Source organism: Macrosteles quadrilineatus, unplaced genomic scaffold (assembly GCF_028750875.1).
Source record: "Macrosteles quadrilineatus isolate MER2022 unplaced genomic scaffold, UCM_ALF_1.0 Scaffold_3__2_contigs__length_128488019, whole genome shotgun sequence".
Lineage (NCBI taxonomy): Eukaryota > Metazoa > Arthropoda > Insecta > Hemiptera > Cicadellidae > Macrosteles > Macrosteles quadrilineatus.
Window position 1 is genome coordinate 77,681,421 of NW_026542596.1, and position 26,092 is coordinate 77,707,512.

Sequence of the window (26,092 nt, forward strand, 5' to 3'; positions counted from 1 at the left end):
AACTTCATTATTACAACTCAAATTGCAATACAAATATTGTTATAATGTTTTGATTTGTCTTAAGTTATGTCTTTTTTGTTAAGCTAATTTTTGTTAAACTGTAAACTCATAAAAAAATTAATAATAAAAATTATACAGTAAGGAAAAAGGGAAGTGGACAGTGAACTTGGCCAGCTATGGCGACGGAGTTTATTAGCGAATTTCCCTATAGGGAAGTAGCTATTACCGTAGGTCTCATGGTAAGAATTAGGCCCGGGACCGATTTACTTTTTCATTTTGAAGTCCCCAGAGGCCAAAAACACCATTCGTTCAAATTTTTATATATGTATATATATATATATAGGTATATATATATATATAGATTTATATATATATATATATGTGTCCGTGAACACGATAACTTGAGTAATTTTTATCCGATTTTGATGAAATTTGGTTTGAAGGTGTAAGGCGGGATAAACTTGAATGAGTTCGCGATCCAGCATGATCGGACCATGGGAACAGGGTTTTATGGGGGGTTTTATGGGGTAAAAATTTGTTTTTCTCACTTTTGACCCTCAAAACACAAAATTTACCAATTTTCCTCTAAACCTTCTTAAAGAGCTTAAAAAAACAAACAATTCAGTATATCAAAGTGTTTTTGTACGGTTATTGGTTACGGAGAAAACTAAAAAAATTGTAAATTTAAAATCCCCATGTTATTCTTATGGAGAATATTGTAAAATGTTGTAGTTTGCTTGTTTATGGATATCTTTTGATCAAACTTGGCAAATATATTCATTTTATACTAAGCAATAATTATTTTACTTAAAACACACACTTTATTAGTTTCCTTGTAGCAGCAAACCTAGGTACTCGTTAAACCTAATTTTATTTAAATAGATCAATTGAAAAGCAATTCAGCCAAATGGAAATTCGCTTAGACAGCAGGTTAGCTGCGGCGGGGGTATTGGGTTTTCTTTTTTCCTTCCATATTTTGAATACCATATTTTTACAAAATGTATTACTCCATTGTTATCTGTTAATACATGTTTCAGTATTTTTCTGAAATAACTTGTCTAGGCAGTATTTTGTGTGTGTATGTTACATTATAATTTTTGAGTAAAGTTCGTGAGTCATGGAAATCAATGGTAAATGGTCATGGATAGTCATGGAAAGTCATGGAAATCAATGACAAATTTTCTGTGGACACCCTGTGAAGGAAAATTTTTGGGTCGGATTTGTTAGCTACAGACTCTGTTGTACCGTGTTCGTGTACCGTGGTGAGAAGGCGTCAACACCGGCACCGGGTAGGTGTAGGGAAGGGGGTTAGGGGGGGAGGACATGCTAACAAGTCTGTCCTGGCTGATCCTGCGCCGCATCTAGCATTCCCAATATAATTATGTACAGTCTGTTCCACAACCGGCCGTTGAGCCCTCCGCTCTATTATTACATTATTCCACCCTTGTTATCCTCTTGTTGATTTTTTCTGATTGGTTTGTTTTATATTTTTTAGACGCCAATCGAGAACGGGTTCTGAAGTATGGGTGGCCTCTTTTACATACTGTAAACTGTGCTTTCTGGGAATCGCAGTAGTACAGATTGGTTGATTTATGATTTGAAATTGTTATTGATTTTTTTTAGCTACAGTGTGCAATTAAATATATTAAACTGTTTGAAACGTATAAACATATTTGTATCGTATGGATTAAACTTAGCACTGACAAAACTTAAGCTTAAACCGCTTTAGTTGTAATATGTTACACGTAATTAAATTCAGTGCTCACAAGAAAATATCCTGAGGAACGTGTGGAAAACAATTTATTCCTTCCACCAAGTTAGCATTTGTTGTTTTTTGTCAATTTTCTCCTCAATTGTGATAAGTACGAGATTTCTACTCAAATACTTTTAGTAGTCAAGCAAAAAGTTCATCAATAGGCACCAATGTTTCAATCAATCTTTGATAAATTTTAACCCGACGTCAACCCAGCAAGCTATATCCACAACGTCTTCAGAATCAAAATACTTCTAGGCCTATTAACATAAGTCACTCGATCACCCAAGCACGCACACCTTAAAAAGCTAGGGGTTTTTAACTTTTCTCATTTTAACAGTAGTTATGTGTTTGTTTTTTGCTTGTTTCTGCGCCAGTGGCATTTTTAATGAAGTAAAATCACACATTTTTCAGGGTCCCAAGTTTTGAACTACTACTCAACAAAAACATGAGCCCACCACCCAAGTTTACAAATACTAATCTTTTGCTAATTTATAAGTTTGCGATTTTGCATTAGCTACCCGGTTTGTGTTAACCATTTGCTCTAGCTGGTTCCGGTATGAGCGTATCCTTATGCAAAGCTCACGAAACGTCGGCTTGCGGTTGGATAGTAATAAAAGTGTACGTGCCGCTGCCGATTGTCGTATTGCAATCTCCAATACCCTTGCGTCGAATTTCGCTGGATCGTCTTGGTGTGCTGTATCGACTATCCAGAGGTTTCCATTACGGCTCTATGCCGCCGTCTATCATGGGAGATATCGCAATGCAGTACCCGTATGTCGGCTTCGTCGGCGGCCTCCTGTTCACACTTCCCTATTGTCTCGGCTGTCACCCCGACACCACTCTACCGCCGCAGGAAACACCCTTCTACTCCACTCTCCCATATCACCCCCCACCTCGCGTTGTTCTTTCCGCGGACGATTAAAAACAAAGAGCGCGTTTTGTGGTCGGCCGTCTGCACGAATTTGAGGAGGTTGAATTGAGAAGCGGTGCTTTGGGGTCACAAAAACAAGCGGAGACGTACAGTAATTAAAAGCTATTGATTGAATAGGACACATACGCTTTGTGATGTGTTCACTCTACCAAAATTTTGGGGTGGTTGTCGGTTAATGGGGTGGTTTTTAACCACGCTTGCTTGAATAATCAACCACTTAGGCTTCTTGAATCCACATTGTAAATTGGTGATCTTGCCGTTGGAATAAATAAATAAATTAGTTTTCAATACACGTACCATTTTAATCATAGGTACTGTTTATGTTTGGAAACTAGATTCTCGGTAATTACTTTATGGATTGCTATGGAATTTGAAACGACTGTACTTTATCAATAATAATTCCTTGCAGTCTTTTTTAAAGAGGCAATTTTATTCACAAGGGCATAAATTCGTCTATCAGGTTATACTTTATATTGTTTTTGCACATTTTTTGTGTTTAATAAAATTTCACTCATATTTCATGTATGTTTGTGTTATTATAAAATTACACCACACAAATTCAATTACCCAGCTTTATTTTAAGTTGGTTACCTTTTTCCCTTCGTTCTTGAAACTGGGTTAACTCAAAGAATATGTTTGTTTGAAGACATTACTACATAGCATCAACAAATAGCACCAACATTTGAGTTAGCACAGCTATTCAGAAGCAGTACACTTCAAACAGCAGCGGCAATGATCTTGTTTACGATTGCAGCTGGCTTCAAAAGGTTATTTATGTATCACTAGTTAAGAGTTATCTTTAACTCTGATTGCTAGATACCAAGCTGAAGCTATTTGGTGCTTTGAAGTCCAGGCTGACTGATATCCAATGTCAAGGAACTTTAATTACCAATTTGATGTTAAATTAAATAAAAAATCATTTTATTGCTGTTGTATGAACCTAATGATATGGAATCGACATCATAAAATACTTAAAACTTAACAATCGTGAAAGTCAAGAAAATTATTCAAAGCCAAATCAAAATTAAAGTAGGTTATTGAAAATTTGATTATTTTTCAGTTGATTGTTTATTCTGTTTCATACCGGTACTGTTTTTTTAGTGATATACATTTGACCAATGCTCCCTATAAGAGTGAAATGCAGACTAGAATGGTGTTTTCCTCAAGAAGAGATTTAAGAAAGTAGTTGACATGTGCTTAATGAAATAAATACAAAATTGCCTTAGTTTTAAGTTATTCCAACAACATTTTTTACTTGATAAATTTTAATATTTTGTGATTGAAATCATAGGTTTAATGTTTGTTCTATGAATGTTAGTTGTAGTTTTGAACATTTTATGTCGATAATGAATTATCATATTTTGTTTCAGCATACCCAAATCTACTGTTTGTCACCAGCAGGGATATCAGGATTGCCAATGTTTCTCGTCCGTCGAAAGTTGTTACCATTGTCAAAGTAAGTAGAACCAACTTCTTTATATTCATTTTACATTAAATCTTTGTATTTTGCCTCATAAAATACTTTGGAGAGGCGACAAAATATGCTGATCTGCCAAACCTGTCACAGAGTCACTTAAATTTTGTACCGATACCCTGATATCATTGACTTTGTGTAGAGATATAAAGTCAATGCTGATATGCAACCATATTGTTTGTTTACAAAGATTTGCTTACTATTAAACAAACTTAACAACTTTTCTGAGGAAATTAAAAAATATAGGCAATAGTTTAGATGTAATTTTTTTTATACCTTGGAAAAATAAGTAAACCTTATACTGTGTTGGAAAGAAACTATCAGAGCAGTCTCGCAATCCTTTACGTTTTATCAAATTTTTATTTATAGGCCTAACGGGAATTTTTGTTTGGAAAAAAACTGGTTAGTAGTTAATCAAAAGGGAATAATTATATTAGGTACCTGTAATCGTATAGTTTTAAATAGTATATTTCATATAATATCACAATATATTTCGACGCCAAGGAAGAGAAATGATCGAGGGTTGAATTGACACTTTTTCCCGTGTGATGAACTATATTTTTTTATACATAATTTGCCTTCAGGATTGGTTTATTGACATAAAATGAGGTTACTAACCTGTCGTCAATCAGTCCTATATTGTTGTGGATGACTATAGTTTCGGGGTTAAAACCCCATTTTCAAATCTTATCTTCAGTCGTCATATGTCAAACATATTCTCTTGCACAAGCCGTCGTCAAAATTACTTCACATATTCACATAAACAGATACGAAAGAATTTATACAGTACAGTAGACTCCCTCTTATCCGGACTCCTCGGGACCGAGGCCAGTCCGGATAACAGGTTTTCCGGTTAAACCGACGTTCCCAAAAACTCGTTAAAACGGACCGTTTGCTGTGATATTCGACTTAAACTTAGGATAGCATTGTATTTAGACACGTGATCACTGCTCTCAAATCTTTCCTACGAGAACAGTCGTTTCAGTACCGCCCACTTCCTGCCGATCTAGTCCGGTTAAACCAACGTGCTGATAAAAATTGTCCGGTTAAAGAGATGTCATTTCCGCCGAGTGTAGTCCAGTTAAACCGATGTCCGGTTAAAAGGTGTCCGGATAAGAGGGAGTACACCGTAGATGATTTTGTATTATACATGTTTTTGTATGTGTGAAGTAATTTTGACTACGGCTTGTGCAAGAGAATATGTTTGACATATGACGACTGAAGAGAAGATTTGAAAATTGTGTTTTAACCCCGAAACTATAGGCATCCACGACAATATAGGACTGATCGACGACAGGTTAGTAACCTCATTTTATGTCTATATTTTTTGTCATATTGCATCTTTTTTTTACAAATCAAGTTAGAAAACAAAAATACCATACTGTTCGTATAAAGATTGAACAAGCAGTTGTTAATTAAGTGAATTAATTAGGCCTACAGTATCAAGCGCCAACCCTAACCTATACTAGCTATACTAGCCTATACTAGCTTTTTTTGTTATTGAGCTTTGGTCTATTACCAATGTGTTAGTCTACATCATACAATCAATAATGTCAAACTTTTGACAATAACTCAACAATAAGTTATAACCTATTTTTTTTTTTATTCAGACATAATTTTGATACGTGTGAATGCTTACAATCTAAGTTTACAACTGTGTTTCCAACAGCTTACTTTTACACTTTTCTTTCTTGAGACTAAAAAGGCTTTTTAATCTCTAAGAAGTTAAAGAACTACAGTTCTTTAGACCCGCAACACGTTTATTAAAAACAACGCAGGTATTAAAAACAACTCATGTATTAAAAACAGCTGTTTTTGCTGCAGTTGTATGACGAAAAAGAAATTTCATTCTACCCTAAGTGACATCTTGTTTTTAAACAAAGGAAAGCTTTTAGCTGTTTTCAAACTTGCAACTTGTTTAAAAATATAGCAAACCATTTTTAATAGAAACAATTGATTGTGCACCTAAAAATGTATCATAAAAGTCTGAAAATTCATCATTTTGCTAAATTAGAAAATTTTTATATGAATAAATTTGACAAATAATTCCATAAGGTTTCTACTCCTTTGTTTTTTTACAGTTCCGTAGAAAAACCGACATACTGTTTAAATCAATTAACAATATTGATAACAGCTGAACCCTTGAACTTTACCCTTTTTCCAATAATGTCTCAAGACATTTATATCTAGCCTATCATCTTTGATTTGTGACCTTCTGATAGTGTCACTGAACACAAAGTGCATCAACAAAGGGCCCTTCCTCATACATAGTTGAGTCAAGAGGCACTTGACTTATCCTAGAGTGTCTGCTGCAAGCCTTTGTGATACGAATTTCAGTCTTCCAATAGACATTGGACAGCCCTTCAACAAATTATATTTCTTTACCACAGACAAGTCTTTGAGTGTAACAAATTTAAAATAGAAACCCTCAGAAAATTTGGTTAAGCTTTGCCCTTATGATATGAAATATTTTTTTTCATCTTCTCAAATACAATATTTTGTTTTAAAATTATTGTTTTATTCATTCTTTGAATATTTTTTATAATGCATGATTTTGTATTCATGTCATATGTTCATTGCTGATCCTTAGACACTAAATTGTGAATTTCTGTGATGGATAAATTATGTTGAATTATGAAGTTTTAGCCTCAAGCTATTAATCTTTTCAATTGTAATAACAAGTTGTAAATAACTTGTTATTTCCTTTCACGTTATTAACAAAGTTTACAAATAGGCATATCACTGTTATTATAGGCAACAGGATTGAATAGGTACAATATCTTTGACAAATATGAAATTTTACAAGATAAATTAGCAATGGAATCTAAAGCAAAAATTATTCTGATGTCTTGTGATAGGGATATAGATGTATTAAAAGACAAAACTAATACCAATAGGCTGATGGAAATTTGTAATAGGTTTACTACTAATGTCTATAGTCCAACTAGGTTCAGACCATCCTCTTGACATGTATTGATAATATTCAGATGAGTCTTGGCTATCCAGACTATTCTTTTATCAGCTAAATAGTGCAATGAACTTGAAATTTTCTGCATGGACCAATTATTGAGAGTTTTGTCTGCAACATATAGTATGTAGTTCCTTTGAGATTTATGCCTTATCAGAGTTACGCCTTATCAGAGTTATGCCTTGTCAAGGTTATGCCTTAAGTCAGAGTTATGTCATATCAGAGTTATACCTTGTCAGAGTTATGCCTTGTCAAAGCTATGACATATCAGAGTTATGCCTTGTCAGAGCTATGCCATGTCAGAGTTATGCCTTGTCAGAGCTATGACATATCAGAGTTACGCCTTGTCAGAGCTATGCCATATCAGAGTTATACATCGTCAGAGCTATGCAATATCAGAGTTATACCTTAGTTATGCCATATCAGAGATATGCCTTGTCAGATCTATGCCATGTCAGTTACTCCTTGTCAGAGCTATGCAATATCAGAGTTATGCCTTGTCAGAGCTATGCCTTGACAGAGCTATACCATATCAGAGTTATACCTTGTCAGAGCTATGCCATATCAGAGTTATGCCTTGTTATAGTTATGCCTTGTCAGAGTTATGCCTCGTAAGAATTATGCCATATCAGAGTTATGCCTTGTCAGAGCTATGCCATGAGAGAGTTAAGTGTGGACAATATTGTAACAGGACCTGGAGGAAGGGGCCGCCGTGGACTTCTACTACGCAGAGTCGCAGATCTGCTGGACGGATCGCGGCCTGGAGATGATCCAGTGTGTCACTTACAACGGCACTGAGGCAGTCAACAAGGTACTAGCTTACATACTCCCTTGTTTAAATGTTTTATCCTTATGGATCAGTTTATGGTTATCTTTCACTATTGATACAACTAGACATTCCATCCTTTTATTAAAGTTGACGCCAATTTTAATCAAAATCGTCGTAGTTGATGTGTTGATCTAAATTATTAATATCTGCCAAATACATGATATTTATTACCAAGTAAAACTGATGGAACAACTTATTGTGAGCTAAAGCAACTGTTATGACCCATAAACCATGTCAGCAACAAAATATAAGGTATAAAATAGAAGAACTTAGGATACTAGTCCATTCTGTGACTGGCTCACGCATAAGTTTTTGTTTGGTAAAATATTGGTGACAGCTGTTCCATTTTGATGGGATGTCTACTTTAGTATCCAATAGTCAATGGTTATAAAGTATTTTTAAATGTTTCATGACATCTAAGTGAGATGATGTCTGTGATTAGTTTGGTAGATTATTGCTTTTTTGGTATCCAAAGGGTAAAGTGCCCTGTAAAATCCACCTAATCCACCTTCAAATACACCTTTAAACACACTGAAACACACAATCAAGCAATAAAAATAATAAACTGGCATTGACACATACTAGACATCAACACAATTCCAATAAGGCTGAAAATTTAAGTTTGGGGCCTACCTGCAGTATCCTAAGTCAATGATACAGCACTCAATTGTTTAGTAAAACTTCACAATTTTAAATATAAGGAGTGAGTTAATTTAGTACCCTGAATGTAAATTACTATCACAATAAAATTAAGTGAAATTTAATTGATAAAAATAATTGATTGAGTATTATTGAGTATGGTAAATTTGAACTATGGAATGCCTTTGAATTTGAATAGAGATAGACATTCCATTTCTATGTTAAAGTTGTTGCCTTTTTTAGCATAAAATGCAACAGAGTTGAATAGAACCACTGTCAAGTTTGCTGATGTAACTGACTACTGTTCAATACGTGAACTTTTTAACCTAGTAAAACTGAAAGACAACATACCTTAAACATTAGCATCCTTTAAGTCACATTAACTATATCAGTTAAAAAATCTAAAGACATTAGCACAACTTTGTGTAGGGCTCATTCAACTGAGTTGTTTTTTAGGAAAAGATCTTCACAATCTTCCGAAATATCTGCTGAGGAGGAATGTTGAGACCAGTATTTATGAAAGTGTATTACTGTACAGTATTTCACCATACCGTTTATGAAATGTATGATCTTGTCTAACACTTACATCTGTTTGCCAGGTGGAGGTGGTTACGGCAGGTCTGATCACGCCGGATGGTCTGGCTTGTGATTGGCTCACCAAGAAACTCTACTGGACGGACGGAGAGACCAACCGGATAGAAGTGGCGACCATGGATGGCAAGATGCGCAAAGTCTTGTTCTGGGACGACATTGATCAGCCTCGCGCCATTGCTGTTGTGCCCATGGACAGGTGAAGAATGTGTAGCCTTATTGCTTCCCTTGGGCCTAAGTATATTTTGTAAATAATTTTGGCTTGCAATGCTACCCAACGATTTAGGCATTATAAATTCTCTTGATGGATAGTTAACTTTCAATCAACATTGTCCTATGGGAAGTGTTATTAGGACAGTGTATGCATACCAAAACAAACAGAATATAATGAAATTTGTGGTGTTAATCAAATCACATTCTTGACTGACAATTGACATTTTAATGTGTTGGTTGTAGCCTGGTGTTCTGGACTGACTGGGGTGAAGTGCCCAAGATTGAGAGAGCAGGGATGAACGGAGACCCGTCCACACGCAAGGTGATCGTCAATAGTCAGATCTTCTGGCCTAACGGATTGACGGTGGACTTTGAGCAGAAGCGGGTCTATTGGCTCGACGGCAGGCTACACTTCATTGAGGTGACTCTTTTTGTTTTTATTTTAATTTTTTTAGTCCATTGGCGTTTCTTCCTGTTTTTTGAGGAAACTGACCAAACCCTATTCTATATTCTTGTAACCTTTCAGAATCTATCTGTTCTGAATTTTTCAGAAAGTTTTTTATTAAAATTGTTTGCCAAATTTGTATAATTTTGAGAATGTTTTGGGGCACAACATGTGATTAGAAATGTTATTATCAAGTTAGTTTTTTGTTTTGTAAACATTGTATGTCACCATGTCATAATTGAAGGAGTTTTTGTGATAAGTGCACATTACACAACATTATTTTATCACAAACATGAATTTTGTAAGTTTGTGCTTTTATAAACAAATAGACTTTTAACTTGTGCTGTTAAAGTTATAGAGATATTAAACAGAACACAAACAACTTTTAAAGTTTGTTAATTTAGTTTCTGTGTGGCAGGTGATGGACTATGATGGCCGTAACAGGAAGCATGTGGTGGAGAAAGGTGTTATTTATCCATTTGCTCTGGCATTCTTCAAGGATAAACTCTACTGGACTGACTGGAAGACATGGTAAACAAACAATTTGAACATTTTAGCTTGTTTCTTCGTTGTTAAAAATATAATTTTTCAGGTAATTTGTTGCAGTTTTGTTTAACAAAACTTATTTCGTTAAGTGAACTTGTTTTGTTAAGTTATTCTTTTCCTCTCTAATAGTAGTTTATATATTCTGTTGTTGATATATTATTTACTGCTTGAAGGATAAACATTTTAGTCCAAAATTTGTTTGTGTTATAAAAATGGTATTGTTAACACGTGCAAACACCTCTTGCTAATTACAAGAGCTTGTGATTTAAATAAACTTCTCACAGGATTATTCATTGGTGCAAGAGGTTATTTATAAGTTAGCAAACTTCAATTATGTTAAAATTTGTGTGACAAAAAGCAGATTTAAATAAATTTTTTACTCTGACCTTAGGTCAGTCCACGTGCTTGACCGCAACACCAATGGAGCTCCTAAGGAGTTGATACAAGGCAACTATGTGCCTATGGACATTCGAGTGTGGGACCCAGCGCGCCAGCCGTACCGGTGGACGCCGTGTGAGCGAAACAACGGAGGCTGTTCACACCTGTGTTTGCTGGCACCTTACCCTCCCGGCTACACTTGCGCCTGCCCAACCGGCATCAAACTGGTGGATAACTACACCTGCGCCAACGGTACTAGTCCACCTTGATTAGCTTTAGATCCTCATTTTTTACCTTAAAATAACAATTTGTGGTCGCATTCAAACTGAAAAATTTCATTCAAACCAGGATATAAATAATATTTAACTACGCCAAGAGAAAAGCTTATTTTATTTACGCAACATCCCTTGCGAGTTTCCTTTGCCTATCAATACTGAATCTTCAAAGAGCCTTAGACATATTATCTCATTACTTGTTCATACCGTACCCAGTTTTTCTTAAAATATTAACCTCCAAAAAACAATGTTCTTTTTCACTTTCTAAAAGGGTAAGTCATTGTTTCAAAAAACTCAAACAAGATATTGAGAAAACTCCTTTTGACTGTATACTAGCTTCAGATACTCCAATAGATGATATCTTAAGTCAACAAAACCGGTGAAATTCTTCTCCCAAACTCTGTCAGAATCAGAAAAATGTCATTCCTCTGTCTAAAAGGAGGCTTATGCCATTGTTGAGGTTGTCAGACATTGGAAAAATTTCCTATTAGGTACTTTCAACTCATCATTGAACTCAACTTATATATTAATTAACTAAAAATATTTGTCATAATATGTTGGTGCAGACAAGCCTTGTATGGTTTTTGCACCTATTGTATAATATGCATGTATTCATTATTGTTGTTCAATAAATAAATTGATTGATTGATCATTGAAGAATTTATTGCATTTATGTTTAGAAACATAAGTGCAACATCAAAAATGAGAAGGTAAAAAGGTGTAGGATTTATCATGTTATTCATATGATTGTTCATCGAGGTAAACAAACAAGGGTTTTAAAGGAGGTAAATCAACAAGGGTTTTAGAGGAAACAAATTAAAAATCAATTTTAACCAAAGCACTAAAGCCATGTGATGTTGTAGGTGCTCAAGAACTGCTTCTGCTGGTTCAGAGGACTGATATTTGCCGCATCTCTCTAGATTCTCCCGACCACACTGCTCAAGTATTGCCTCTCACTGGCATCAAATATGCCATTGCAATAGACTACGACCCCATCGACAACTACTTGTACTGGACTGACGATGAGGTAACTTAAACAGTATCGTGCATAGTGCACTTCTACATGGGTGCCAGTGTTACAGTGCACCGTAGTGTGTGTGTGTTTTTTGTACTGGCTAAAGTACAATCTAATGCTTGATTTTAGTTTTATTGGTTGACTAAAATTAGGATAATTAAGAATTATGAAAATCTGGATTTGTTTACAATTGTTGAGACTCATTAAAAATGTTAGTTAAATGACCCCTAGCAGCAAGCAACAACTAATTCTAATGTAAGAAGCTTCTCTAACCACTAAGTCTACAAACTACAGTAGGTCTTCTGGGAACTAAGTGCTGACGTTTCACCTAATTACAAGTGTCAGTCGCTAAGCAGCACTTAGGCCCCTATTAGACGAGGTAGCCTGGCGATGTCGCCAGCGACCAAACTGGCTTCTCAGCTTGCCAAGGGTCATTGATCCTTATGGATGTTATTACACGCCATAACGCAGCGGCACATGTGGCAGCGACGCAGCCACACATTGGCGACCGACTGGCTACCGAGCCCCGTCACCACTGTGGTAGCCACTGGCTACCCATATTGGCGACGCTGCGTTGTAGTATGGAGCTTATTACACTAGGTTGCCAGTATCACGTCGCCACTCAGTCAGTCCATATCATGGGGGTTCTTGCACACTGTTGTGTTTTTGAGTGGGTGAATTGTTCACTTCAGTTGATAAAATGTCTACATGTGTATTGGATATGTCTATATGGAATCTATGGAAAATGTCAATATCTGTATCTGGATTGTGACATACGAAAATAATTGAAACATTTTGTATTGTTCGCACAGAGCTCATCTAAAAGGGTGTAATATAACCCTTTCGATTCTCTTGCACTAAGCATTGGATGAACGTATATTATTCTCTTCCTTTGCCTCCTTTTCTTCAGAAGTAACAGAAGGAGAAGAGACTTATAATCACTCATTATTCACTGTAAACATACCACTCATAACAAGTACAAGTATAAGACAAGCACTCACAACAAAATGAGTAACGTCGGTAAAATTCTAGCTACTCAACTGGCTACTAGGTTTGGTGGCCAGTGCGTCGCCAGCTACTGTCGCTGCCGACGTCGCAAGGCTACCTCGTCTAATGGCCTTAGCCATAAGCTACTACTTTATCTCTGGTGTTTTTTCTTGGTTTCTAGTTTTAGTTCTCATGTTTATTTTTGTTCTCTATAAATTCACAAATTTATTACATTGACCTTAAAAAGGTTGTGTAACATTTAAGGGATGTTAACAACTCTTAAGCAAGCTCAAGGTTACTACCACCTATTCTGTGAAAGCTACATTTGTGATATTTGTCCCGGTAGGCGCAAGCAATTCGCAGAGCCAGATTGAACGGGACTGGTCAGGAAGATCTGGTGACCTCCGAGGTGGAACATCCGGATGGTATTGCTGTAGACTGGATAGCCCGCAACATGTACTGGACAGACACTGGAACTGACAGGATAGAAGTAGCCAGGCTGGACGGACGAGCTAGGAAGGTATGGAAAATACTGGTCTTGCTGAACTTAGGGTTGTTATATAACTTTGTTCAGTAAAAATAACCATTCTGAAAGTTAGAGGGTCCTTGGATCACCACTCAAAAGTGTGACTCATTTTCCATCTCGTCAAAGGCGACAGTTTTTTTTTCAAGATAAAGGTTAGATTCTTCAAATTTTGAGCCGTTTTAGCAAATTTTCACTATAGGGAAAACAAGCTATTACTGTAGGTGGCATGGTAAGACCTAAACCCCGAATGAATGACTTTTTCATTCTTCATGACAGATTGGCCTCTTGATTGTTTGAATTAACCAATAATGGTTTAAATAAAGTTATCTAGTTGCTGTAAAAACAATCCAGTGTGTTTTAAATTGACTACAGCTGTTTTATGCTGCTGTTTTATGTTCTCAATTGATTGGCTTGGATGTCATGGTGAAGTTTGTCTCAAGTTTGAAATAATAGGGATGTCATGGAACATGTTAAAATATTTTAAATTGTGTTTTACCATGCAATAATAGTAAGCCTAATGGATCTTACAATGTTGATTTGAATGATATTGATATAATAATGAATAAAACTGTTAAATGTATTTTAGTTTGTATAATTATGCCACAGTAGTTCATTGGAATACTACAGTTTAAATTGATTTACGTTAGTAACTGTTAATTTTTGATGACAGGTGTTGATCAACGAGGACCTAGTAGAGCCGAGAGCCATCGCTGTGGCGCCCGAGCATGGCTGGCTGTTCTGGTCTGACTGGAACGAGAAGCGGCCCAAGATAGAGCGTGCGGCACTCGATGGCACTGAGCGCACTGTACTGGTCAGGGACGGCCTGGGCTGGCCCAACGGTATAGCACTTGACCTCAAAATGAACAAACTCTTCTGGTGTGACGCCAAGACAGATAAGATTGAGGTAAAGCTTTGAGATATGTATTCTAAGAATTGGAATTTAAATGTCGAATCCATAAGTTAGTTGTTCTTGAAATTACTCTTTTAGAAACAAAATTAAAACTCTCTCATGGATAAAGAGGAATAAATAGGAGAGAATATTGGCTTATATTAATTGTCATTACCTAACCTAACCGAGTGTTAATGAAACTTGATTTCATAGGTATTAGCTTAAGGACTATCTGAGCTATCTCTGACTGCTGGCTATCTGAGTGGATATAGTGCTCCCCTCTGGTAACCAGAATGTCACCATTTCAAACCAATGAATAGTCTAATCTTTCATGACAGAAACTGAGACCTAGCTGTTCTCGATCATTCGTGTTTTAATAAGTGTTCTGTCTAATGAACAGCTGATTTTAGTCTGTAACAAAGGTGTCATTACATGAATGATTCATACATGCTTATGATTCACTCATCTTCCCCTTAAAATACACTCCAGTGTGACAGCCTCGTATCTATTCTTTTTCTCTCAATAGTGTGAACCATAGCGTTGTGGTGAGTAGATTGCTGTAAATACAAATACTCAATACATAAATATATAGGATGGAGAGGACACAGCTAACTCACCTGATGAAAGGTTGCAGACAAGTCAAAGAACACATAAAATCACACACATAATAATACTTAATATTTCGCCTCTTTCAGCCTCTGAAGGAGGCGAAATATTAAGTATTATTATGTGTGTGATTTTATGTGTTCTTTAACTCGTCTGCAACCTTTCATCAGGTGAGTTAGCTGTGTCCTCTCCATCCTATATATTTATTTAATCCAAGCTAAATGCTTTTTCCTAAAAACAAATACTCAATACAACAATACAACAGGAAAGTATTTAAATACCATGATATAAACAGGTGATAAACATGGACGGAAGTGAGCGACGTGAGCTTATCAGTGACAACCTGCCTCATGTGTTTGGACTGTCGCTGCTGGGGGAATATCTCTACTGGACAGATTGGCAGAGACGCAGTATAGACCGAGCAGACAAGGTACTTAGCTACTACTGGGCTTGATCAGTTGACATTCCTTGAATTAGTAGTATCATATACTTCCAGCAGAAAAATCATTGTAATGTATTTAACTGTCATCAAAGGAGGTATGAAGCAAACTAATGTTGTGTGAGGATCTAATGGCTACTCTGAGGGTTCACCTGCAGTTAGTTTAAATATAGCTGATGAATTAAACTCAAAACTCTCTTACAAAGATTGGTCATACACAAACAAACATTAAAAAAGATTACAAGGAATATTGAAAAAGTAAGATGAGTAGCCTGGAAATGCTAAATAATTACTTTAGTTCAACCCCAATTTAGAACTCTTTTAACTTAACCTTATTTCAACCAAAGGCTAGAGGTCCTAAGCACTATAGTTTGACAGTTGTTTCATTTGTTCATTTTCCAAAATGTGAAGCAACTATGAGAATGAAATATAAAACAAAAGGTCACTGTATACAGTAGAACTCTTAACTATTGGAATCAATTGGGACTGTATTGGGATGATCAAAAATTCAGATACAGTAGTTGGATTTTTACTGAAGTTGAGAGTATTCTAAAGCAAATAGGTCAAGTAGAGGTTTTTGTATTGTGATCACAGACTGTGTCTGCATAGAGTTCCTGTTCATTCACACTTTCACTGCGATTGTGGAGGACATTTTTGATTTTCCGTGGCTGCGGGAGACAATGATGATGTATCCTCGACTGTGTGTTAAGTTTTGGATTTTGCCAAGATCACGGCTCTGCCTTCTTTAGTAACAATTCTTATCACTTTAGTTTTAACCTTTTGTAATTCTATCTGTGAGCGATTCAAATAATTGGCCAGTCTGATAATCGATTTGGATTATTGGAGTCCTACTTTATTGCCTTTATATACACTCGTAATTTACCCGGTCACTAAATTGTCTTTTCAAGGAAATTTCTCTATTATAAAAGAAGAAAAAAGATTCTTTACAACAAAAGGTCACTGAAAATTCATAATTTTTTTTGGTAGACACCCTTACTGTAGTGGCTTGAGAATTTGTTCATAGTGCAACCAACAATGTAAAATTTACAACTGAGGCAAAGGCAAAAAAATGTTTTGCCTGTGTTGTTTGATTTGCAATGCTTAAGGTGTGTTGTTTACAGGTGACGGGAAACAGAAGAGAACTGATAGTGGACCAGTTACCAAACATGATGGGACTGAAGGCAGTAGGGGTGGCGCAAGGTGGGGGGTGGAACCCTTGTAGAGACAACAACGGAGGATGCACTCACCTGTGTCTAAACAGACCTGGCAACCGATCTGTGTGTGCCTGTCAGATAGGTGAGTACACAACCAATGTGTGTGTGTTGAGCCAGTTAATGAAGTTATCACAAACAATTTTAAGTGAAAGTAGTCCAAGCCCATCAAGTTTTTGTGAATATGCAAGTCCAAGACCCTTACCACTAGGCTAGCAACAACAAAATTTGGAAATCTTCAACTAACGTTGGGAATTTATTTATGGATTCAATTTATTTTTAAATTACTCAACTTATTTGTTGGATTGTTCATACTGTACTAGACTCCAACTTGTTTTATGTATGAAAGAAGTTAATACAGTTGACTTGTGAATGGTAAATTTAAATTTATCTCAAACTTGTTTTTCTTAAATAAAAATTAAAATTCAGAATCAATATATCATTTTTTCCCAAAAACTCCTCTTAAGTATAAATTAAGTTGGTTTTATCTGTTGTATACTTAAGCTGAATTAATTATCCTACTAATATTATAAATGAGAAAGTTTGGATGTATGTATGTTTGTGACAAGTAAACGCGAAAAATACTGGTCGGATTGGGCTGAAATTTGGCGTGATGATAGCTCACATTCCCAATTAACATATAGACGCACTCTTATCGCAAAAGTCCTTTTGGGCTCCGCCCCAGTGGCTCTGAAGTTACCCATGTTAACCTTATGATTAATCATATTTAAAAGGAATAAAATAGTTTCGTCAGCTGTTTCAAATACACAAGATGGTTCTATGGTATTAATAAATAGCATTAACAAGTTATAAGGTTTACCAACAAGGTGTAACTATTTTATACAACAAATGTAAAGACCAAAATTTTTCTATTTTGTGTCCTCTTCCCATTGCAAAGCACGGGTACAACAGCTAGTATTTTCATAAAGTTAAAAATTTACCACAAATTAGTGAGATTACACATTTTTTTTAGTTTACAATAATTTTATCTTGTTTTAGTTATGTTTGTGATCAATTACTATTGAACACTACTTCCGATGTCTTTTAATAACCTCAACGCAAGACCATAGTGTTTTTACAAAATGTTGGGTTGAGTTTAATAAAAAAAATGTCAAGTTCTCATCTGATATTTTTCTGTATTTCTAACAGGTTACGAGCTGGCAAATGATGGAAAGACCTGTGTTGTTCCCAAAGCGTTCCTCCTTTTTGCAAGAAGAGAAAATATCGGAAGGATAAGCATTGAAAATGCTGATAACAATGCTATTATTCCAGTGAATGGCGTGAAGGATGCTAGGTAAAGCAGCATATATATTTATACATTAATAGGCAAGCATTTAAATAAAACTGTAAGTACTGGTACCGATAGTTCTTTTAAACTTATCAGTACTTACCAGTTAGTTATTATGTTTTATTAAATATTGTAATAATTGAGTATTTTTACCAAAATTTTTTATATTTTATTTCTTTTATTACTGTACATGGTTGTAGTGTTGATCTATTAGATCACAATTAGGTTGAGGCGTATACTGTTAACACTTGTAATAAAATGAACATTATTGATAATTTTTTTTAACCACCTAAAGTGTTACTTTTTTACACTAAAATGTCCACTTTCGTGTATTATTTCTTATAGTAAAATTTAAAAAAAAAAGCCTATAATGTTTATCTGTAGGATATTTAGTATACATATTTGTGGCAAAGATTATAGTTCTGAAAGCTTGTACAAACATTTTGCTGTGTCATAAAACAAATTGAATTAAGGCTGGAGATTGTTTTATCACTCTTGGGAGGTTTTTATAAAATGTCATTTGTTTATTTTATGGGAGATGGATATAAGTTAACTTTGAGGTATGGGACCTCTTGTCATGTCAGGTAAAAAGTTGACCTTTTGGGTCAAATTAATTGTAATACATTGGGTTATAAAACCTTGTTAATTTTTCCGTGAAGAAAAAAATTAAGTCAAACACAAACTACTTGAGATAGAAGATAGTATTTAGTATACTTGATAGTATACTTGACTTAGATAGTATACTTGATAGAAGATCTAGTATTTTACCTTTCATTCTAAAAAAATATACATCATCACTGTTTGTACTTTTATTTGCACCCTACCCCTTTATTTCAAACTCCTCCCCATTAACCTCTACTACTAGTACTACACAACGTGACTATGTTCACTGTATAGTGTACACTTATATCCTAGTTCAAGTAATTTCTTGAAGACTTCCATTAAAACTCAAGACATAAAGAGGAAATCTTGCAAGTCAATCGTTTTAGTGAAAATCGTTTATATGCACAAGGAGCATAAGAATAACAATATAAAGCCCAGGTTTAGATAAATTGAACAAGAAAAACCAAATAGATAGCAGAAATAACACAATTTGAAATGGGATTAAATATTTAAATACAGGAGGTACCTTAATATATTGTTCCCCTATGTTATTTCCTAGTTTTACTTAGCCTAGATTGTAGTTTGTAATTTTAAACAGGGTGTCCACATTCTGGAAAGTCAGGGATAGTCATGGAAAGTCATGGAAAAAAATTTTGGTCATTGAAAGTCAGGGAAATAGGCAAGAAGTCATGGAAAGTCATGGAAATATCCAATTATGGATGGATTTGAGGGGAAAATTCAATGCTCTAGTCAGCCGTAACCCGGACTGTTGTAGCATTTTTCAGGATTTTTCACAAATGTTCGACAATTCAATTTATTACAGTTGTATTATTTTATGAGTTTTCGGTTTGTTTTAGTTCATTGTTGTACCTATTGTACTCCATCGTTATCTGTTATTACATATTTCAGTATTTTCTGCAAATTAACATGTCCAGGCAGTATTATTTGTGTGTGTCTGTTTATAATAATTTGCGTGTAAAGTTCGTGAGTCATGGAAATCAATGGTAAATGGTCATGGATAGTCATGGAAAGTCATGGAAATTAATGACAAATTTTTTGTGGACACCCTGTTAAATCGATCCTTTTCTAGAAGGCCTACAGGTCTTTGAACCTAAAAACAAATTAAATTGTCTTAGTCTTGTGCTGTTGAAGAAACATTTTACCACTTCCTCCTGTTATGCTCAAGTCGCACTTGACTCGAGCTAAACTTACAATGAAGAACACTCAATAAAATCACAACAAGTTATAAAAATTTAAAATGTGGGGTTTCAAGGCCTCTAACGAGCTCCTGCAGTAACAGAACGAGCTAGTTCATGTCTAACAATACTACATTGTTTTATCCTCCCCCGACTAATATCGCAGCTGGTCCCCATCTCTATGTATATGTCTGAATAAAGATGTATTGAATTGAGTTTTTGACCCAAGGTGTCGTCACTATTGCTATTAGCGAAGGCAGGGAAAATAGATGCTCCCCCTAAGCATTATGATTGATTTGCATTATGTAATGTCATGTTTATGGTTTTAACAGGTCGATATCCTAATTTGTATTTTAAAATCCATCTCCAATTGAGGTAGGTCAATTGAGAAAAATGTATGGTCATACAAAATGTACATGGGGGACTGTACACATTTGGTTACAGACAATAATTTGTCCATTTAAAGTTGGTAAGGAAATTTGAATAAGTTTTGCTTGCAAATTGGTGTATCTAGGGTTCATGGTAGGCTTAGAGATGGCCCTTGTCAGTTAAGCTATCTTTTTGGCTATACACCGATCTGCACGTTGCCTTATCTTTGGTCACTTTTCTAAACTGATTGACACCCATGATGGGCCTGGTTGTACAGATAAGAACAGCCTTCTCAAAACTCCATTCATAACCAAACCACAGATCGCAATAGAGACTTGGCAGGGAATAAGCTATTACCGTAGTACTCATGGTAAGACCCGGACCCGGGACCGATTTACTTTTTCGTTTTGAAGTCCCTAGAGGCCAAAAACACCACCCGTTCAAATTCATATATATTTATATATTGAAATATATGTGTGTCCGTTAGCACGATAACTCGAGCAAAAATGATTCGATTTTGATTAAATTTAATATAATTGTGTAAACCAACATTAATAGTATTTTAGTTCGTGAACCAGCATGATCGGACATGGGAACGGGGGTTTATGGGTTAAAAATTGGTTTTTCCCAATTTTTCCCAAAAAAAACATAAAATTTAGCAATTTCTTTCCAAACCATTTTGTAGAGCTTAAAAAAAAATAATTTAGTATATTGAAGCGTTGTCATGCGCCTAATCTTTACGGGTAAAATTCCAAAAAAAGTTTTAATTTAACATTCCCATGTTATCCTTACGGAGAATAAGTAAACTGTTGTAGTTTGCTTGTTTATGAACTTTTTTGATCAAATTTGGAAAATTAATTTATTTCTTACTAAACTATTACTACACATATAACTATTACTAAACATAAAAAAAATACATATAACCTCCCCGTTGCAGCAAACCTAAGTACTCGTTAAACTAATTCTATTAAAATAGGGAATAAATGTGATATTTTTAAGGAGACATTTTAGTTAAAGGTTAAAGGAAATTTGCTTAATCTGCAGGTTTGCTACGGCGGGGGTATTTATCTTTTTATTTTTTTATTTACTTACAATAATTTAGATTTTGTTTCCTCTTCAGTCTCTTTAATGACAATGTTTTTTTCCACAATGAGCAGTAATTTCCAATTGACTCACTTGACACTGCACTGATTGTTTGTTTAACCTCAAAAATTGTTTCATAGCCTATTTTACAGTATTTTTCCTCATTTGTTGGTTTACTTCACATGCACTCTCTCTGGTTCCGTTTCCATTTGCATGATAAACAATATAAAATTTTATTAGTATTCAGTTAGCATAAACAAACCAAATCAAAACCGTGGACTGTCGGTAATGATTGTAAACAATTGGAAAGAGGGCAGGAAATGGTAGATCTTAGCTTTAGTACAAAATCCTATATAACATCAATATTTACTACGCTTATGACAGACAAATTTGTATCAACAATGACCCCCTTTTTCCCTGGTCCATGCATGCATGCCCTTTGCAGCTCTTACTAGTCCATGCATCTGTATAATTCAGTTAGAAGATTTGTTAAATATTTATTATTTTTTAAATATAGATAAAAATACTGATTATAGTGATTAAAACATTAGAGATTAATGGAAAGCCTTGTTACAACATGAGCATGATTCAGATTCAGAAACACTTTATTCAAGATTTACATTATACAAATATAAATGCAGAATGGCGTCAATAAATACAATTAATTCTATAAAATATTAAAATATTATCAAAATGCTCACTGTATGTATATATGTATGTATGTACATACATTTTCTTTTTTCAAATATTTTGTCATTTTGCAAGATTTAGGCCTAAGTAGATTATATTATAAATCACCTTCCTTTATGTTAGAGCATATTTTGTTGCATTGTAAAATCAGTAATCCAATCTTATTTTTCTGTCATATTAAGTCCACGCACACATAGGCGTAACTAGGATGACCCTATGCCCTATGGGGGTGGTTACACAGGGTTTGACCTTTTAACTCACGTTTTTAGAGACTACTATTTAGAGAGGTCAAGGAGGGGATCCCTCCCTTAACCCCCCCCCCCCCCCCACTGGATAGCCATTGTACGCACATCCAACTCAACTATAAGAAATTTGGTTGAAAAAGTTCAAACTTATTTACCATGCAAATAGTATCGCTTGATTTTCTGTTTATATTTCATTGTCATTTGCTCACCCCATAAGCTGGGGGCAACCCATAAGGCCCATGATTTTAAAATTTTTAATTAGATTCTTGCTTATTTAAGAGCCTCATATAATTGATAAAGGGATTCAGCATACCGACAGGAAATATCTTTCTAACAGTATGTATAGATTTTCCCTGCGATGCACACAAGCTGAGAAAAAAGGCTTTCAAGAAACACGATTGCCTATTACAGGATAACTGAAACCTCTTCTAACCGTAACATGTGTTATAAACATTAATTGCTTTCAAACAACCTTTTACATGTAAAAACTATTTAATATAAAAGAAGAGGAGATGAAATTTATAATTTTGGTTTTGAATTTCAGTGCCCTGGACTTTGATATGAAGGAAAGCAGAATCTACTGGACGGATGTTAAAGTCAAAGCCATCACAAGAGCTTTTATCAATGGATCTCATGTGGAACGCATCGTAGAGTTTGGCTTGGACTCACCTGAAGGTAGTTTTCAAATTATAATATACCCATACTTTAAAATGTCCTGTTTTATGTTGTTAATGCTTAGAGTGCATTGATGTTTATTAGGTTTCTCTAAACGTTATAGTGCGTTTTACAATTAACTGTTTGGTTTAAACCCCAGTTTTACACTTAACTTGGACCGCATGCCCACATAAATTATTGGGTTGTTCCAAGTCTGTTGTAGAAAGTTTAAACCCTTCTGCTTTGGGGATTTTTGATGATGGAAAGATATAAGGCAGTATGTTAAATCCATGATTTAGCGTAAAAGTTCCTTTAGTATGATAAAATACTATTTGTAAACGTTAGAACATTGAAATAACAGTATTGTTACTTTCAGGGCTGGCAGTGGACTGGGTGGCGCACAACATCTACTGGGCAGATACAGGCAGCAAGCGTATAGAGGTGGCGAGACTGAACGGCTCTGGGAGGAAGGTGTTGTTGTGGAAAAGCATCGAGGAACCTCGCAGTATTGCCCTAGACCCTAGTCAAGGGTATGTATGAGAGGAAACAAGCTTAAATTACTTGGAAGTGGATTTTATATGCACATTTCTTAAGAAAAGTCACATCCACTTCTTACTTTTTACTCTCACTATTGCAACTTGTGTGACTTCGATGTAGTAGAATTAATGGAATTTCTTGAATAGAATTTTTTCAAGTCACAAAAATTGGGGAACTTTTTGTTTCTGTTCATCAGATGGATTAAAATAGTTAAGGATTTTTTTTTGTTATCCCTCAATCCCCCAAATGTATCCCCCAATTTTAGCTGTGATTTTACCTGAAAGATCATGCTCATATCATGTCAGTGTAAAATCGGTTTTAGGATCAGATTGTAAAATGCTTTTGGACTATACTGTGATTTTGGCAAAGAACCGTTTTTAACATGATTTGTCTTGTCAATTATGACATTCAAAATTAAGTTAATAGTAGTGCAAATCAATTAACAGTAGATTATAATTTGTATAAATTAAAATTGTAACTGAAATTGAGATTTTTGATAATTATTTTGTACTACTTCTAAATAATAAATATCTGAATGATTTAACCATCCTTTTGGCAGCTGTTGAAGTGTTTTCAACGATTTGATGAATTAAATAAAAATCTAAATGGAAGTTTGTCCTGTCTATTGAGCGTTTAATTATTACAAGTTGATATTCATTATTCAAAATAGTGTTATTCTGTGTAGGTGCATGTACTGGAGTGACTGGGGAGGCCAGGGGAGTGTAGAGAAGGCTGCTATGGATGGAACCATGCGTCAGGTATGTTGTTTATTATTGAGCAAATATATATTTGTAAAATTTGTTTGGCTAAGCCTTATTATAAAAGTAATTCTTTTTTATCCCAAGAGCTAAAAAGGAACATAACTCAAAAGTTTCAGCTATATTTACTTGATAAATAAAATTTTACTTTTTAGGTTGTTGGAAAATATTTTCTTTTTAATCAATTGAAAAGGGATTAATTGAAAAGCAGATTTTGGACACAATGTGATTATATACATTTTTGTATGTTTAGTTCTTTCTAAAGTGTGATATTTATTTCTATCAACTGTTCAAACAAATTACCTGTAGAAATTATTTACATAATTTTTATGGGAACAGAAATGTTGTTAGTAAGTCTCATTAATAACACATTTATTAATGTCAATTGGATCCAAAACAGATCATGCTTGTTTACTATTTAGTCCCACATCTCTGGCAATGATTGTGTGCGCAGGTGGTAGTGGCGAGAGCAGGCAGAGTGAACGGTCTTACAGTAGACTACGCAGAGCGCAGGCTGTATTGGGCTCAACAACATGGCGCAGCAGCCATTGAGACTAGTGACCTGGATGGTCGACATCGTTCTACTGTTATTGCAAAGGACATTGGTCGCCCCTTCGCACTTACTCAGTATCAGGTCAGTCATGTTCAACAGCAATATTTTTATTGAAACACACTCGCTGCAATCACATTTGTGTCTACACTAGTGGTATTTTGGTACTTACGTATTATACCAACCACACCGATAAATCAACTTCCAAATAAGATTTTAATTAGTTTAAATAACAAAATCTTCCTAACCTAACCACCCTTAGGTTAGGTTAGGTTGGGTTAGGTTATAGGTGTGGTGAGTACAATTCGTAAGTACCGGTAATTTTTTTTTAGTGAATCATAAAAAACAGGAAGCACTGAAGTCCAAGACGCTAACCACTAGGCTAGCAAAACTCCCATTTTTATTAATTAGGTTGCTGGAATCAAATAGATCTAGTGTTTTTACAAACTCTTTCTCTGATAATCTTTGGAAGTTGCTGAAAATTTTTGGTCAGTTGAGTTAGAAAAGTACCTAGTAAATTTTTATAGAATTTCAATGCATCATATAAATTATCTACACGTAACCGAGGCAGTCTCAATTTTGAAAAAAAGTTATTTTGTGATTATTTTCCCTGCAAAACTTCAACACTCAACAGCAAGATGCTTTTAACATAAAGCCATAGCTTGCAAGTTCATATAAAGGGTACTAAGTATTATGACGTTAAAGTTATTTGTAAATTACTTTCAACCTCAATATCCCAGAATGTTGAGACAATCAAGTACATTGTAATTGCAGGACTACATCTACTGGGCTGACTGGGACAGTGGCACTATAGAGAGGGTGGACAAGAAGCAAGGTGGCAACCGCACAATCATACACAGAGGACTGGACCATGTCACTGACTTACAGGTGAGATACAACACACCCTGTGGTTTCAGTGTCTTCTTAAGGCTAAGATAACTAATAGGAGTATGAGGTTAGGTTTGATTGGAAAGGGCTTATTGCCTGAGAAGGAGACGGAGGACAGGATAAGCAGACTTACTCTAAAAATTGTAGGCATCCCACTTCACTAAAGTTACACAAAGGAAACACTGGATATTCAGTGTCAATAATAGACCTATTATTGATTAGGCTTTTTGCTAATCTCATGGTGAATATCATTACGTAATTGTGTTTTTTACTTGATCACCTGCATGTAGAAACTCTCAGTATTTCTTTATACAAGTTATAAGCGTTAAATTAAGCATTGCGGAAATATCGGGAATTCTTGATGTGCCGGCGGGAAAATATGGGAATTTTAAACACTCAGTTCTGTGGACACCTTGTATAGTATTACAATAAGAGGTCGTTTCAGTTTGGTTTAATCAAAAAGCTTTTGTATTTAAAAATATCTGTTATTAACATCTGTGTACTACATTTAAT

At 35.0% G+C, this 26,092-nt stretch overlaps 1 protein-coding gene across 1 annotated transcript in view; it reads left to right on the forward strand.

The window, feature by feature from the left end:
• Positions 1-26,092, forward strand: part of LOC128988528 (low-density lipoprotein receptor-related protein 6) — a 59,619-nt gene that overhangs the window by 20,039 nt on the left and 13,488 nt on the right. The window contains exons 2-18 of the mRNA XM_054409904.1: positions 4,058-4,143; positions 7,821-7,940; positions 9,197-9,387; positions 9,645-9,822; positions 10,265-10,377; positions 10,784-11,022; positions 11,909-12,072; positions 13,394-13,567; positions 14,244-14,477; positions 15,364-15,498; positions 16,629-16,803; positions 17,868-18,012; positions 22,737-22,867; positions 23,223-23,376; positions 24,069-24,141; positions 24,596-24,775; positions 25,466-25,579. Of these exons, the coding sequence (XP_054265879.1) occupies positions 4,058-4,143; positions 7,821-7,940; positions 9,197-9,387; positions 9,645-9,822; positions 10,265-10,377; positions 10,784-11,022; positions 11,909-12,072; positions 13,394-13,567; positions 14,244-14,477; positions 15,364-15,498; positions 16,629-16,803; positions 17,868-18,012; positions 22,737-22,867; positions 23,223-23,376; positions 24,069-24,141; positions 24,596-24,775; positions 25,466-25,579 (2,606 nt within the window). The remainder of the gene's footprint in view (positions 1-4,057; positions 4,144-7,820; positions 7,941-9,196; positions 9,388-9,644; positions 9,823-10,264; positions 10,378-10,783; positions 11,023-11,908; positions 12,073-13,393; positions 13,568-14,243; positions 14,478-15,363; positions 15,499-16,628; positions 16,804-17,867; positions 18,013-22,736; positions 22,868-23,222; positions 23,377-24,068; positions 24,142-24,595; positions 24,776-25,465; positions 25,580-26,092) is intronic.